The sequence below is a fragment of the Tiliqua scincoides genome, chromosome 1 (assembly GCF_035046505.1).
Source record: "Tiliqua scincoides isolate rTilSci1 chromosome 1, rTilSci1.hap2, whole genome shotgun sequence".
In the NCBI taxonomy this organism is placed as follows: Eukaryota; Metazoa; Chordata; class Lepidosauria; order Squamata; family Scincidae; genus Tiliqua; species Tiliqua scincoides.
The window spans coordinates 151,761,002-151,775,948 of record NC_089821.1 but is presented as its reverse complement, the minus strand read 5'-3'; the positions used below and the strand labels follow the sequence as shown (position 1 = coordinate 151,775,948).

At 43.3% G+C, this 14,947-nt stretch overlaps 1 protein-coding gene across 2 annotated transcripts; it reads right to left on the bottom strand.

Moving 5' to 3' along the window:
- Positions 1–3,036: 3,036 nt before the first annotated feature.
- TMEM272 (transmembrane protein 272) lies at positions 3,037–9,949 on the bottom strand. Of its 2 annotated transcripts, none has more exons than XM_066639690.1 (5): positions 9,528–9,949; positions 8,649–8,737; positions 8,187–8,246; positions 6,502–6,584; positions 3,037–5,769 (listed from the first exon to the last, which is right to left on the bottom strand). In XM_066639690.1, the coding sequence occupies exons 2-5, from the start codon at positions 8,704–8,706 to the stop codon at positions 5,407–5,409; spliced, it is 564 nt and encodes a 187-aa protein (XP_066495787.1). In that variant the 5' UTR covers positions 8,707–8,737; positions 9,528–9,949; the 3' UTR covers positions 3,037–5,406. The 2 variants fall into 2 exon arrangements, with proteins under 2 accessions (XP_066495787.1, XP_066495794.1); XM_066639697.1 differs by having other exon boundaries at positions 9,766–9,949.
- Between the last annotated feature and the right edge of the window lie 4,998 nt (positions 9,950–14,947).

Genomic DNA, 14,947 nt, shown 5'->3' with positions numbered 1-14,947 from the left:
CTAGACACTATTCCAGAACCACCTTTCAGAGCGCGATTCCATAGTCTTTGAAGGTTGCTAACATGTACAATTCTTAAAGGTCCAAGATCCCTAAAGTTGAAAGTTTCCACACCCCTGTCCTATACAATGGTTAAGGGCCCAATCCTATCCAACTTTTCAGTGCCAATGCAGCCCTGATGTAAGGGAACAAATGTACCCTTACCTTGAGGAGGCCTCCATGACCCTTCCACAAGATGCAGTGTGCACCCCACCAGCATGGCTGCATCTGCGCTGGAAAGTTGGATAGGATTGTGCCCTAAGTAAACCATTTCTGTTCAACGCTGCATATATATGCAACAGGAATCAAATGTGTACACACCTGTGGGCTGGGCAGAAATGGGTTAAAGATACAGACACTTTGTCCCCCCCCCCTTTGTATCTGGTCACCCTGTTTTATCCACTCCATGGAAGTGTTTAAAAAAAGCTCCACCTGCCAAAATTCCCCCTTCTATACAATGGTGAAAGGTACAGGTATTCTGTCGTCGTCCCCTTTGTAACTGACAAACTTAACCTGATCAGAATTTATTACTTATTTTTCACATTTTTATATCACCCTTCATCTAAAGAGCTCAGGACAGTGTACACAGCTGCTCCCCTCCTTTTGTCCTCACAACAACCCGTGAGGTAGGTGAGGTTGAGAGAAAGTGACTGGCCCAAGGTCAACCAGGAAGCTTCATGGCTGAGGAGGGATTCAAACCTAGATCTTCCAGGTTTAAGTCTACCTCCCAAACCGCTACACCACCCTGGCTCAATTAAGGGAGGAGGCGAGGCGATCACACACAGTAGCGTTCTAGCCATGTCTACTCAGAAGTAAGCCCCACCTGAACTCAGTAGATACTCCCTCTGTGCAAACAGCACCATTTTAAACATGTATGCTGCGAAGCAACTCCCACTGTGTGGGCATTCTTCCAAGCAGTGCTTTTTTTGTAAATAAAAAGGTGCAGGAACTCACAACTTGTTAATCTTTTATTTATTTATTTATTTATTTATTTATTTATTTATTTATTTATTTATTTTTAAACCATTTTTTATTGGAGAAATAAAATATTTTTTATGTGCTTCCCCCCTAAAGATGAACTTACTTCTGAGTAGACATGCATAGGATTGGGCTGTCAATCTCCACATCCCCTTCCCCCTAGCTATTTTTTCTACACATGGGGAAAAATACTATACAGGTGCACTTGTAGCATGTAGTATGTAGTGTGGCACTACTTTGAGGAGAGGAAGCAGTGAATGGATTCTGAAAAATGACTTACATGAGTTCCATGTAGTAAAATTACTCTAAGCAACTGTGGGAGTAAGAACAAAAAAGGAATTCTTACACGAGAGGGGTCCTTAGGTGCACATAGAAACAGCTACGTTTGCAAACAAGCCATTAAATATGGTTTAATTCAAGTATCAGAATACTCTGTGTCTTTGGGAAGGCGCTTGGCATGCAGTTGTATGTTCTCTGCTGCCCTGAGCAGCTGCTGGGCATTGCTGGAGAGGAGCTGCAAACGCTGGCTGGCGGAGGGCATGCTTGTGGGGGAAGAATGAGGAGGATCTCTGACAAGGCTGGACAGCACATTGTACACATGTAGAATCCCTTTTCACCTGCCCTTAGCATGTGAAAACAGGTGCAGATATATATCTCTGCCAGGATTAAGACCCAATCCTAGGTATGTCTACTCTGAAATAAGTCTTGTTCTAGTCAATGGAGCTTACTCCCAGGAAAGTGCCTAGGATTGCAGCCTAAGAGCCCAGTCCTATGCATGTCTACTCAGAAGTCTACTTTAGTGAATGGGGCTTACTGTGGTTAGGATGGCAGCCTCAGGGCCCAATCCTGTGCCTGTCTACTCAGAAGTCAGTCCCATTAGAGGCAGTGGGGCTTCCTCCCAGGAAAGTGTGGAGAGGACTGCAGCCACAGAGCCCTTCCTCTGCCAGTCTACTCAGGCTGCAAGGCTATGACACTTTCCCAGGAGTAAGCCCCATTGAACACAGTGGAACTTACTTCTGAGTAGACATGCTTGGGCTCTCAGGCTGCAAGGCTATGCAACCTTTCCCAGGAGCAAGCCCCATTGAGCACAATGAGACATACTTCTGAGTAGACATGCCTAGGCTCGTGCTACCGATTGGCACGGGGCTGCACCAGCCAGTTTTCTTCCCCTCCTCCTCCGCCAAGCCAGTACCTGGGCATTCCGTGGGTGCCACAGCCCGTCTCCCTGGCTGGCTGGCTGGCTGGCTGTCCGTCCGTCCTCTTCGGCGTTGGCACGTGTCCCCGTCCCCTCCACTAGCTTGGAAGCTTCTCTGGGAAGCAGAGCACGGGGGAGGGGAGGCGGGCTGGGCTCAGGCGAGAGCTTGGAGATGGGGGCAGGAGGGGGTCGTTGTGCAGTCAGGCAGGAGCCAGGCACCTGCCCACCCTGCACCCCCCAGCACCCACCCAGTGAATGCCTCTGTTTTGCTCCCCCCCCCGGAATGCCTCCAAAGGGGAGGGGCCCCTGAAAAAAGGTGCCGGAACTCCGTCCCCCCGCGTTCCATTAGAAAAAAAGCCCTGCTTCCAAGTACATATGCAGAAGAGATTGCATCCCTAAGGTTGCTTTCTAATGCAGGCTACTACTATAATAGTAAAACACAGTGAAGGGAGAAGAGTTTGTTTTCCTCTGGGTAAACACGCTTTAATAGTAGACCGGCAGTTTGGGACTTCAGAGATAAAGTTGGATAGAATCATTTAATTTAGAATTTAAATCTCAGCATATTTTTCAGGCTTCAGTCTTTTGCACCTATACAAAGAAATCAGGCAGCAGCCTTTTTACATTTCCTGAGATGGCATGAACATCCCTGACATTTGGCATGAAGATCATATAGAGAAAATTTCCCCACCTCCCTCTTACGCTTTCAATAATTTTCATTTGTGCTATGGCTACAGTTTAAAAAAAAATCCTAACTTATTTTGACTTACAAATGTTCACTATAAAGAGATATTACCACCTAAAAACTTCCCATTCAGTCACCAATGACTTTTTTCCTCTTCCAAAATTTTATTTTAATTATATTAACAAAAAGCAAAATGTTTAAAAATTGACACTACATACATACATACAAAAACTTGATAGGCTAGCCTGTTGCCATCATACTTTTCTCCCCAAATGTAAACACACTGCACAACATAAAGTATTCCTAGATATATTTTTTTTTACAAGTCTCTCCACTGTGAACACTGGGGTGGAGGAAAGAGAGAATAATTATACTTTTAATATCTTGCAAAAACTTAGGGAAGGTAGCTCCATCAATGATATAACCCCTGCTTTGCACACAGAAAGTCCCGAGTCTGATCCCTGGAATGAGGAGCTTGTACTGGAAAGAAGCCTTGTTTGAAAGCCAGGAGGGCGGCCAGATATTATAATAAAGAATGAACCAGGTGGACTAATAATCTGACTCAATACAAGAAGCCCCAAAGTCTTTGTGGTTCTCACTCTAACTTTGAGAACCAAACCTGCTCTTGATTGCATATCTCCAGCTTTGGTTTTGATTCTTGGTCACATGATAGAAGTTTGGGGACAAATGTTTATCAATATAGATGAGTGCTGTGATCTCTGTTGCTGTATGCTGATAGAAGAGTCCTCTACATGTACTGAAAGTGAAGGGGCAGAACTGTGATTTAAGGGAACACTGCAGCTGCCTTGTACCTTAGAGATTCAATATTCAGATCACCTTCCCCACTCCATTAACTGGAAATTTCAGGAAATAACTTGTAAATATGTTTCTTTATGTTGGAGAACTTAATGATGCTGCATGGAGAAAAAAACAAATATGCCACACTGCATTCAGCTAGGATGCACACTAGGATGCGCCAAGACTTGATACCACGTAATCTCAGTGTTGTTTGGAAATTGCCATTTCTACTGTCTTGAATAAAGCAGTTGTTTCATCACATCAGTTCACAGATTTAAACAAGCAGCTTTTCCAAGAAAAAGACCAAAAACCCTGAAAGTACTGTTGGAGTTGGTGCAACTCCATCTGCTGTCCAGAGGGGGCAGGATGCTATCCAGAAGGGGTCAAACTATGGCCCAGTGAATCTGACCTTTCTACCTGTTCTCTCTGTGATCCTTGTGGGCTGTGGCCCTAACCCTTTATCCTTCCCTTCTCCTCTGAGCACTTCCTCTTGTCCTCTGACCACCGACCTGTTAAGATGGGCACACCAGGGCTCTGATGCCCAGGCCATCTTGAGCACAAGGCATGCAGGGCAAGGCAGCTCCAGGGCCTTGCTATCTCTCAGTGTTAGCTGAACCTCTGATCCTGATCAGATGCTGTAAATATACACTCAATGGAACTGTAAGTAAATAACTTCCTTTTTGCAACTTTCCTTCCAAAGTAAAAATGCCCACATGTGATTGGCAAAATCATGCCTTACTCTGGTTAAATATAAAACCTACAAGCTATCAAATTTGTAAGGCATCTAAAGTCTTTTTCCTGCTATCTTAGCCCTTCAAACTATTTTGAATAAGAAAGATTAAACAAATGAACAAAAAGATAAATTGTCCATTTTCTTGCTTCTTTCTCCCCTTATCTCTCTTCAGAAAGAAATTATGCTCTTGGAACTGAAGATGTATACTGCAATCAGAACATCAAAGCCAGTGGCCTGTGTCGAGAACTGGTTTCAAAAGCAGATTGTTGTACCCACCCTCTAGTCAAGCATCTGCTAAGATTGCAAGTCCAAAAGAAAAACATATTAGGGAAGAGAATAGCTCTGAGCATATATGGAAAGCCTCCATTCAATCAAATAGTCAAGAAACATAAGAACAAGCAATTGTGACCCAGGAAAAAGAGTGGAAATTTTTTTTTTAAACTGTACTATGGGAAAAAAATAATTTGATTCAAAACATACCAATAACATTTTAACCAAGCTTTGTCATCATTATTTGCAGGACAGCTATTTCTGTGTGATGTCAATACCTGTGCACTAAATTAATCCTCATTTTCCTAGGCTTCATCTTTTACATTCCAACAGAAAAAAATAATATTTGAGGAACCATTTACATGGAAGTGAATGAAAGATTGTAGAAGTGTCTCACACCTGAAGCATGCGCTGAGAAGCCAATGTGCATTGGGCCGTGTACCTAGAGCACAGAAGACTGTGCCATTCAAAGGAATGTTCATTTCATGCCTTTCCCACCATGAAAATTTACCTCCATGTCAGAAGAATAATATCACATGTGAAAGAGCCCTCAATATCTCACCTGATGGAGTTTGCTAGATATATACATTTATGTGTCTGCATGTATTCATGTTCCTATGTGTGCACACAGAGTATATGACCAGCAAACACTAGGATTGTCTCGCAGCTATTCTCTACCACCTTTCTAACAGACATCTCAATTTCTGTGGCTTTTAGTCCTCCTCTGCAGCATATCGTTGCTTAGAAAAGCAATAGATGCAGCAGCTACAGAAGATTAACAAGGCCAGCACAGTGTGGCTAATGACAAGTACCCCAATCGCAAAGATGTACAGGATTTTATCACAGTAATCCTGAGGGTGATGGAAGGGTGGAATGAAATTAGGTGGATAGATTGAAAACACCCAGTAATTTCCCAGGATGAACCAGAGGAAGAGAAAGAGGCTGAGGGTCAGGTGAATGTAGTATTTGTGAGCATTCTGCCTCCATGGATATTCATCATCGTCATCATCATCAATCACCACCGACTTGGACAGCAGCTGCCTCATCCTGGTGGAGTGGAAGAGCAGAAGAACAACCTATACATTGCCCATAGGAGGAAGGAAAAAGGCAGGTTCAACAAAATCAATGAGTTGCAAGGTTGGCTCTTTAATACCAAATATTTAAAGTGCTGATTATACATTAAAATTGCACCTTTAACCTAACAAGCGTAAACCTGGTTTGGTTTAAGGCACACATTAAACCCAGCATTTAGCATGGTCTGCTCAATATGCTAAGATGACGTCTGGATGGAAAGAACTTGGAAGTCCTCTTCAGTGCATGTCAATTTAGAAGTCAATTCTGTACTAGGAAAGTGTGATCTAGATTATAACTTTACATCACATCATGTCTGCATTTGTGACAAAGGCTTCTGGGAAAATTCCTCCTAGAGTTTCCAGCTTCCCCCTGAACAGGGTTCCTGTCTGCCCAACAGAAATCTTCAGTACATTTGCAGTCTTTTGAGCTGCTGCAGTCTGATTGCCTCATAACTTTTCCCCCACTGCACATAGAAGAGTCCTCTCAAGTGAAAATTTGACTAGTAGTATTCGATAAAATATTTTTTTAAAAGGAACAGATTACATCAGGTACGTAAGTTCGACTGCATTCAGTCAAAATCTATCATCATGAGGCAAAACTTCATTTCATTGACGTGTGCTCACAAATACAGCAATCGTTTCTTTCTTATCCTCCATGAATGAGGTCATTCCAAACATATTTAAGCACATCTCAAAATCATTGTATAGGAATTATTGTCAGATAAACAGTAGTACCTTCAAACTGCCGATTATACCACCCACAAGCAAATATAAAGGAATTAGTGGCTGGACTGGACAGTTGTCTAAAAACTTCAGTCCTGAGGAACAAAAAGTAACTGTTTAGTTAATGTCTAGTGGCACTATTTAATTAGCAACAGGTTAGAACAGGACAAGTGCATTGTTAAGAAAACCATAGTGCAGCAAGCCTGGTGCTGCAATCCAGATACTTTGATACAAACCTTTTATAGTCCTGCTATCAATAGGATTGCTAATGTCTTTGTGGCAGGACTTCTGTGTCTTCAACAGCTGCCTAGCATGCAGACAAATAGCAGGTGAAGATTTTCTCCTTGCCTAATCCCCATATCAGGAAAAATGTCACCTCCAAATTACCTGCATGTCAAGAGGTGCCCTGACACGAAGAAACTGGTAATCCTAACTGAAGACCTCATTGGAAACCAGTCTAGAGTTCCTGTTTAATCCATTCCTGCCCAGCCCACAGGTGTACACATTTGCATATATGCAGTGTTGGGCAGAAATGACTTAAGTAACTAGGACTGAAAAGATCACATGTGATTATTTCAGAATTGGAGCCCAGCATCTCAGTCAGTACTGATCAGTGACAGTATTCCTATTGAGTTCTATGAGTGCTATTTGGACAAGAGGCTACATAATTAGGAAAGTGATGGTAGGCTGTACTCTTGTTTGTGTAGGCCAGGTTTACAGCATGTGTGTCCTGTCCAACACACCTTTACCTGGTGGAAGAAAATAAAGTAGCCTGGAGCCTGTCAGTGTTGGGCAAATGAAAAAGAGGGAGATGCTAGCTAGCTAAATTTTGTGTTTAGACCCATAGCACTTTGAAGAAATCTCAATTTTCTACTAAGTCTACCCCATCATTTTTGGCACTGCAGCTGCCATCCTGAACTATAAATGGTAAGTGGAAATCTGCACCAATTTTCAGATGCATTTTTTTCTTTAATATAATCTCTCTCCTCCCCCCATTTTGTATTCCTCCAACTTCCAATTTACAGATCACATGCCACTCAATCACATACCACTCCCAGGGCCCAATCCTATCCAATTTTCCAGCACCGGTGTAGTTGCAATTCAGCCCCAAGGTAAGGGAACAAATGTTCCCATACCTTCAGGAGGCCTCTATGAGTGCCCCCCCCCCACAGAATGCAGGGCACATCCCATTGGCACAGCTGCACCGGCACTGGAAAATTGGATAGGATTGGGTCCCCAATCTTATAGTTGATAGCACTCTTATGGGAGAATCCTTGCAGCAATTTTTGAAGGAAACACCTTTTGTGGTGAAGGAATGAACCTCCCCCTTTTTATATGCTTGAATTGGAATCCCCCCCCCCCCACACACACACAGCTTGTTTTGGAAAAAGAGGAAAGAGGTGCTTCTGATTGGAATTTGTATGCATTTTGCTGGAGTGTCCATAAACTTTCAGCTACTCGGCCAACAGCTACAAAGGCTTCAGTGACTACAGCCTGTTGCTTCTGTGGTTTGATTCCCCCCCCCCCACCAACATTTGTTGATGTCACCTGTTTTGGTGGGTAAATTTGACCCCATTGTTCTGCAAGTCGACTGTGCTTTGTTTAATTAATTAAAACCCTGCTCTGTTTGAATCCTTCATTCATTTCTGTTACAATAATAGCACCAAACGAAAATGCCCTTGGTAGAGCGGACTTACCAGTAAAAGCCATGGACAGTGGTAATGCCAGGAAAGCAAGGAGTCCAAAAATAAGGCAAGCTACAAGGAAAAGGAATTTCATGTTTGAGGGTTTGTGTTGATTAGAAACAAAGTTGTCCTATCAACTCCTCTCTCATCACATAGAAATAGTGACAAACTGCATGGATACATGGTACAAGGATGGTCACAAGGGCTGTCTCCCAATGTGCTAGCACAGTCAAGTTCATTTTTGGACCAGGGTGGACCTTCCTTTGATTTCACTGGTCTTTGGAACTCATCATGTCTGCATCCAGACAAAGGGAAAGCAATTGTTAACAACTATCCCCACCACACATTTTCTTTTCACCAAGCACCTAAGAGGGTTAAAAAAATAAAAATCTATAATTAATGTGATCATTGTACTGCCTATCCAACACCAACAACTTCCCTGCCCCAACACACACCAATTCCCTTGAAACCTACCATTGCTAGCAATTTTTGAGATGCATCTATGACATGCCTTCTCCAAGCCCGCAGCCATTGCCAAATGCCCGTCACAGTGTTCTGTAGCCCTTGGGATAACAAGAAGCAGTGTATATTAGTGTAATATTGTATTAGTGTATTAGTGTAATATGCAGTGTATATTAGTATCCAGTGTTGCATTTTAAAGAGGCCACTTATGAACTGCATCCAAAGGCCCTTTGTGACTCTAGCAAGTGGGGGCAGTATTTGTTTGCCCCATCAACGCAATCTCCTAGAAGTCAAATTCCCTAGGATTTCATTCACTAAGATTAACTTCTTCCTGAAATGGCTGCCTCTTCATTTATCAAAAACAAATATGCTCAGAGAGGCCAAGCTGATGATAGCTAGGCACTCTAAAATTTTAATCAACCTACCTGATAGGTTTTCTTTTCCCTCTCCTCCCAAATATATTGTTTTACCAGGAAAAGCAAATTCCTACAAAGAGGGTGCACCTGATTAACCCAAGAGGCTTGTACTAGGATACTGCTAGTACTACTACTAGTAGTAGTGCTATTCTAGGATACTGCTAGGGTCTGAAAGACATTTTGTGGTAGTGGTGGCTGAAAGTTAGCGTTCCACTCAATAAAGAACTCTGTGTAGCCTGAAAGCTTGTGTCTCTTTACTGCAACAGGATTTGATCCAGTCAGTTACTGGTTTCTGTCTACCAGTTTGGGGTCTTATTTGTCTGGGACAAGCACAGCAACTACACACATCTACCTTTCCCCCTCCAGCAACTACGAATACCACATTTCTATTCCTTCATCCTCCCCAAGTTGCTCGCATGCTACCCAACTTCTTTCTGTAGGCTGCAATTGCTTTGCAATGCCATCCTCAACTCACCTTCTTATGCCAAAAGAAGATCAGAAATGAAAACCTGCAGCTTCTATTCCTCAACCAGCGTGTATGGGGTATGCCACATACGGAATGCTGCAACTTCGTTACAGGTCTTTGACAAATTGAGCGCATCAGAGAGGAAGAATGAAAAGCCTCGGTTGCTTTGGAGACAGTCACCCAAGGTTGGTGATCCCCTGCTTCGAAACAGGCGTCTCTCTCCTGCTGTTGTGATGAGAACTCTTACCTTTCTTCCCTGCACTCCCACGATCAGCTCACCCCACAATCCAACCATGCAGTTCTTCAATAGGCCATCAGAGGGCAGTGAAGGAGCCCTGGAAGTCTTTAGCCTGCTCTTTACAAAAGGTATTTCTTCTGGAATGGATTATTTTTTAACCACTTAATTTCTGAAACACACCACCGTCTCTCTCCTCTCCCCACCCCCAATCCTAAAGGAAGAGCGTCCCCTTGGCAACCAATGCCAACTAATATGAAGCATGCACTGTAATTCAGCGCATTCAGCTGATAAGATACACTGTCTCATTTTGTCTCTGGACAATGCCAGAGGTCAACTATTTTGGATGAGTCAACAGACATCTCTCATTTGTAAGGATTAATTTTAAAAAGGGTGCCAAGTGCTAGAGAGCATGTGTTCCTGTATAAAAGCAAAACTTAGCTAGGCAAGAAAATAATCAACAGTTTTTCTCCTTTGTGCCAAATTTTAGGTTGAGAAACTTCATTCTTGAAACTATACAGGTCAGCATTTTCCAACATCTCTTTATTTTCCAGCACTTCCTTGCACCAATGCGTTGAATTTGCTGTTGTTGTTTGGACTGCCATATTAGCATCTTCGCAAACAGGAGCACTCTTACAATGGCAACTGTGGCCAGGTTGGGCACTGTCTGAGGGCCCATACCCTGCAGCTGACCCAGGAGCACTATAATGCCATTCCTGTGATTGAGGCACTGGTTGGGGTGGCCAAGCCTCAGAGCCTGAGGGAGTGGGTTAATGAGACACCCCCGTCCTCCTCCTCAACAAGGTGGTCTGCTTCCTTGGACACTGACTCCTGCCTAGCCTTGTTCCAGGCTTCTCTCCCTCATCAGGCTCAGGCCTCCTCATTGTGGGCTGGTGGTAGGCTTTTAAGCTCTGCTGCCCCAGTTTCTGTTCCATCGGCCTCTGCCACCTTTGTTCAAATCTCCCGAGTCTCCCCCAATGTGCTGCCCCACCCACTGCTGTTGCTGTGGCGGCTTTCAGCCTATCCAGAAGTGTTGTGAGCAGTGGCGTAGCTAAAGGGGTACAGGGGGTAGCAGTTGCACCGGGCATCAAGCTTTAGGGGGGCAACAAGCTAACCTTGACACTAGTGACCAAAATTGTGAAAATCTTGCTCTGTATGAATAATACCATCATGTTATATATCAGGGGTGCCCAAAACCCGGCCCTGGGGCCACATGTGGCCCTCAAGGCCTCTCAATGCGGCCCTCAGGGAGCCCCAAGTCTCCATTGAGCCTCTGGCCCTCTGGAGATTTGTTGGAGCCCGCACTGGCCCAACACAACTGCTCTTAGAGTGAGGGCGACTGTTTGACCTCTTGCGTGAGCTGTGGGATGAGGGCTCCCTCCACTGCTTGCTGTTTCACGTCTGTGATGCAGCAAAGGCAGCAAAGGAAAGGCCAGCCTTGCTTTGTGCAAGGCCTTTTATAGGCCTTGAGCTAATGCAAGACCTTCATTCATTCACCTTTAATATATTCACCTTTAATATATTCATTTATGTAAACTTATGCAAATTTATTCAAATTTTAAATATAAATTAATTCTTTTTATTCCCTGGCCCCCAACACAGTGTCAGAGAGACGATGTGGCCCTCCAGCCAAAAACTTTGGACACCCCTGTTATATATCATTGGAAAGGTAATTTAATGCAGAATGCAATGAAATAAATTGCATTGGAATATCTGTATTCTATCAAAAGTTATGGCCAATTAACCAGAAAATGAAAACACAACTGTCTTGTGGAACAAAAAGTGGATTTGCTTAACTCCAAACTGACCTACGAGACTGATGGTTCTGAGTGCCAATGAGATGTTATTACGATACAGCATGGAATTAATCACTTTTTATTTATTTGCTTAATTAAATTTGATTTTATCATGCAGGGGCTCTACAAAATCTTCTTTGACCCCAGGTAGCAGATAGATGCCTTAGCTGTACCACTGACTGGGGGGGAGGTAGCAGAGCAAATGGGGGAGCTGCTGGGGGGGAGGAGGTGGCTTCCTCCCATTTTTCACTTTTTGAAAAGCCCGGGCATGATGTCACTTACGGTTGTGACATCACTTCTGGGGCAACTTTTTGAGCTTGGCACCGGGCTACACGATCATTAGCTACACCACTGGTTGTGAGTGGGGACAGTACAGCTCCCACCGCTCAATTCACTGGTGCTGACAGAATGAACAGGCCACACTTGGATCTGACACCGACAAAGTCAACCTTCATCGGGGCAGGGAAGTCTATCAGACACCGTTCTTAGGCAAGCTGCTTCCCAGCTGCAATTTGGGGATAATAATACTTACCAACCTTGCAGGGTTGTTGAAAGGATGTCAAGATAATACATGTAAAATACTTTTCACACTCAGAAATGGCTATACAAATGCCAAGAATTAATAGTGCCCGCGTCATTGCTCTTAGAACTCTAGAACATATTACTAATCCATGGCAACAATGTTTCAGAAGGTATCAAGGAAGTTCACTGAAGGAAAATTATTGGGGGAGAAGTTCAGCCTATTGATTACTATGTCATTCGTGTGCTATGTAACATCCTTCAACACTCGCTTCCATTGAATCACAGAGTCACTATAACTACATGGAAGCTGGGAATGTCATGAATTTAATCCAGGGTCCCTCTGCCATGCAATCAGATCTTCTGCCCTACCCTATCTAAAACCCCTAGTGACCTAAGGGCTGGGCAGTTCCTTTTTTGTATATATAGGTCTGACCCCGGCATCCATTGATCTGGCACCTGCAGATTTGACTCACTGCAGATGCTGCGGTCCCAGTCTTCAAATGCTGTTCTACATAAAAAGGTTAAGGCCCTACTGAAAAGCCTCCAAGGAGAAAGTTGTTAATTCTAGGGGAAAGGAGTTCCACAATCAGGGTGCCACCACCAAGAAGGCTCTGTCCTTCACCGCCAACCCCCTCACCACTGGTGGCATGGAATACTCTGAATGCTTTTAGGAAAGAACTAAATAGATTCTTTTAGGGGAGAAGTATAGAATGACAACACTGAAGGTGCCTCCTGATGACAAAGTCTGCTCCAATTACAGTTTTAGCATTTGTGTACCTTCCCGAAAAAGCACAAGAGATTCTTTGGACAGCTTTATAAGAGACTGCTTTTGATTGCTGTTCTTTGATTGATGCCTTATTAGTGAGTGTCTGGAGCCTTACAAAGGGGCTGTATTCCCATACTTCTTTTGTGGATTCAGGAACTTTGACAAATTGTTGGGTTGTATGAAGGGAGCTATGAACTGATACTATGAAAAGTATCAATTTTTCCAGATTTTTAAAGTGTTAAAAATCAAAGAGGCTAGCTTTCTTGAAATACCTAGGGAGGTTTTGTTCAGAAACAACATTTTGGTGATGTGTGTGCTCTCTGATTTCGGTATCTTGTACTAGATGCAAATTAACTGATCAGGTGTGTGGAGGAGGGCCATCAACCTTTTGGCTCTTTCCAACTCAGATTTTAGGATTTTCTTGAAACAAAGAGGCTAGGAGCTGCAACAGGTTTGATGCCACTGAATTCTGTAGCGACAAGCTTTCTCCGCCCACCCCCATTACTCTGCTCCTGTACAAAAGGCAGGAGGAGAGGAGAGAAAGTAGATGCATGCAACTGGCATCCCCCAACAGTATGTATCATTGTATAATCACTATAATTAAGTTGTCTCCATTCTTCTTTATAAATCAGTGACAGTATGTATTTAATAAGCCAGCTTCTATGAAGCAGGTTTGTTCTTAACCACTTCGTTTTTCAGATGTGCAGCTGCATTGCAGAGAGCTTAAAATAGCAAGCACTTAAGAGAACGAACAATTTGTTTCAGTAACCAGAAGTCAACTCCCAACAAGCAAGAGCCACACACTTCTGTGCACAGATTGCCCCAGCACAGCTCAATGGGGCTGCAGGCATTATTTTCAGCATAGTCCCCGTCAGTAATAGATTGGCTGAAGGACAGGGGCGCGTTCCATCTATCTTACAATGCAGTTAGGAATGCTCATCCCCAACACACATGACGAGCTGTCCTCTGTAATGCTTTTCATGACTGGGGCTAAAACTCCAATACTGACCTTTCTCCCAGCTGGCAGTTGATTCCCATTCAGATTTAGATTTTACAACACAGTAATTCAAGGCTTCACCTATTTTGCTTTACCAAAATCACTGTTCCTGCTTTAGTATTTTGCATCATCAAGCCTTTCCTTTCCACTATGTAGAAGAGAAAAATGTGCAATGTGCTATAGTCTAGAATACTCAGTTATCATTGTCTACCTTATTATTTTCATATCTAATATAATTCCACTGCCACTGTTATAACTCCAGTGAGCCAAACTCTTACTGGCCACGGTGGCCTGAGGTTTGGCAGTAATATCAGACTTCTATTTTTAAAAAGCCCCAATTCCATTTTAGAGAGACAGCAATTTACGGGCATTCTTCATCTGTTACGCACTAGAACAGGGGTCTCCAAACCCCAGCCCGGGGGCCAGATGTGGCCCGCAGTTAGCCTCTATCCGGTCCGCAGCCAGCCTCTTGTCCCCTGAAAGCCTCTGGCCCACTTGACTGAACACGACCAGAGCTGTGCTCTGATTGTTCTGAGGGCCTGAGATGCTGAGTGAATGAGCCCACTCATTCATTTATCCATTTACCTAGTTCCATCTCTTATTTATTTAAATTTTATATTTACATTTTCTTCCAGCCCTTAGCACAGCGCCAGATATTTCATGCAGCCCTCTGGACAAAAAGTTTGGAGACCGCTGCACTAGAACCATACTTGTACAGTAATACCTGGACTTTCACCCACTTGACTTTCATCGCTTTTCTCTTTCAGCCATTTTCAATTATAACCACATTTTGAATTTTGTCTACATGCTTTCCTCTTTTTTGCTGGCCAAAATAAATTTGCAAGCTAAACAAGGTTATGCTTTGATATTCAACTATTTTGGATTTTCTTTAATGCTCTGTTCCCTAACCATATAAAAGTGGAAGGTACAGCTGCTATACATTGTGCCTGTTGTTTCTCTGGAAAGTAAGAATTCACAGAAGGATTTTCTTTGGGGAAAACATTCTTTTCTTTCCAGCACAGGCAGAAGACCTCTCATCAGCAGAAATTATCCTGCTCTGGCTGATAATTCAATATGCCTACTTGATCAGCAACACTGACAGACTACACTGAC

Bases quoted from the DNA above. Each gene is read 5' to 3' on its own strand.
- TMEM272 (XM_066639690.1), bottom strand. From the start codon at position 8,706: ATGGCTGCGGGCTTGGAGAAGGCATGTCATAGATGCATCTCAAAAATT. The intron at 8,247-8,648 runs GTAGGTTTCAAG...TTTTCCTTGTAG, and splicing joins CTCAAAAATTGCTAGCAATG to CTTGCCTTATTTTTGGACTC. The intron at 5,770-6,501 runs GTACTACTGTTT...GGCAATGTATAG, and splicing joins GTATAATCGGCAGTTTGAAG to GTTGTTCTTCTGCTCTTCCA.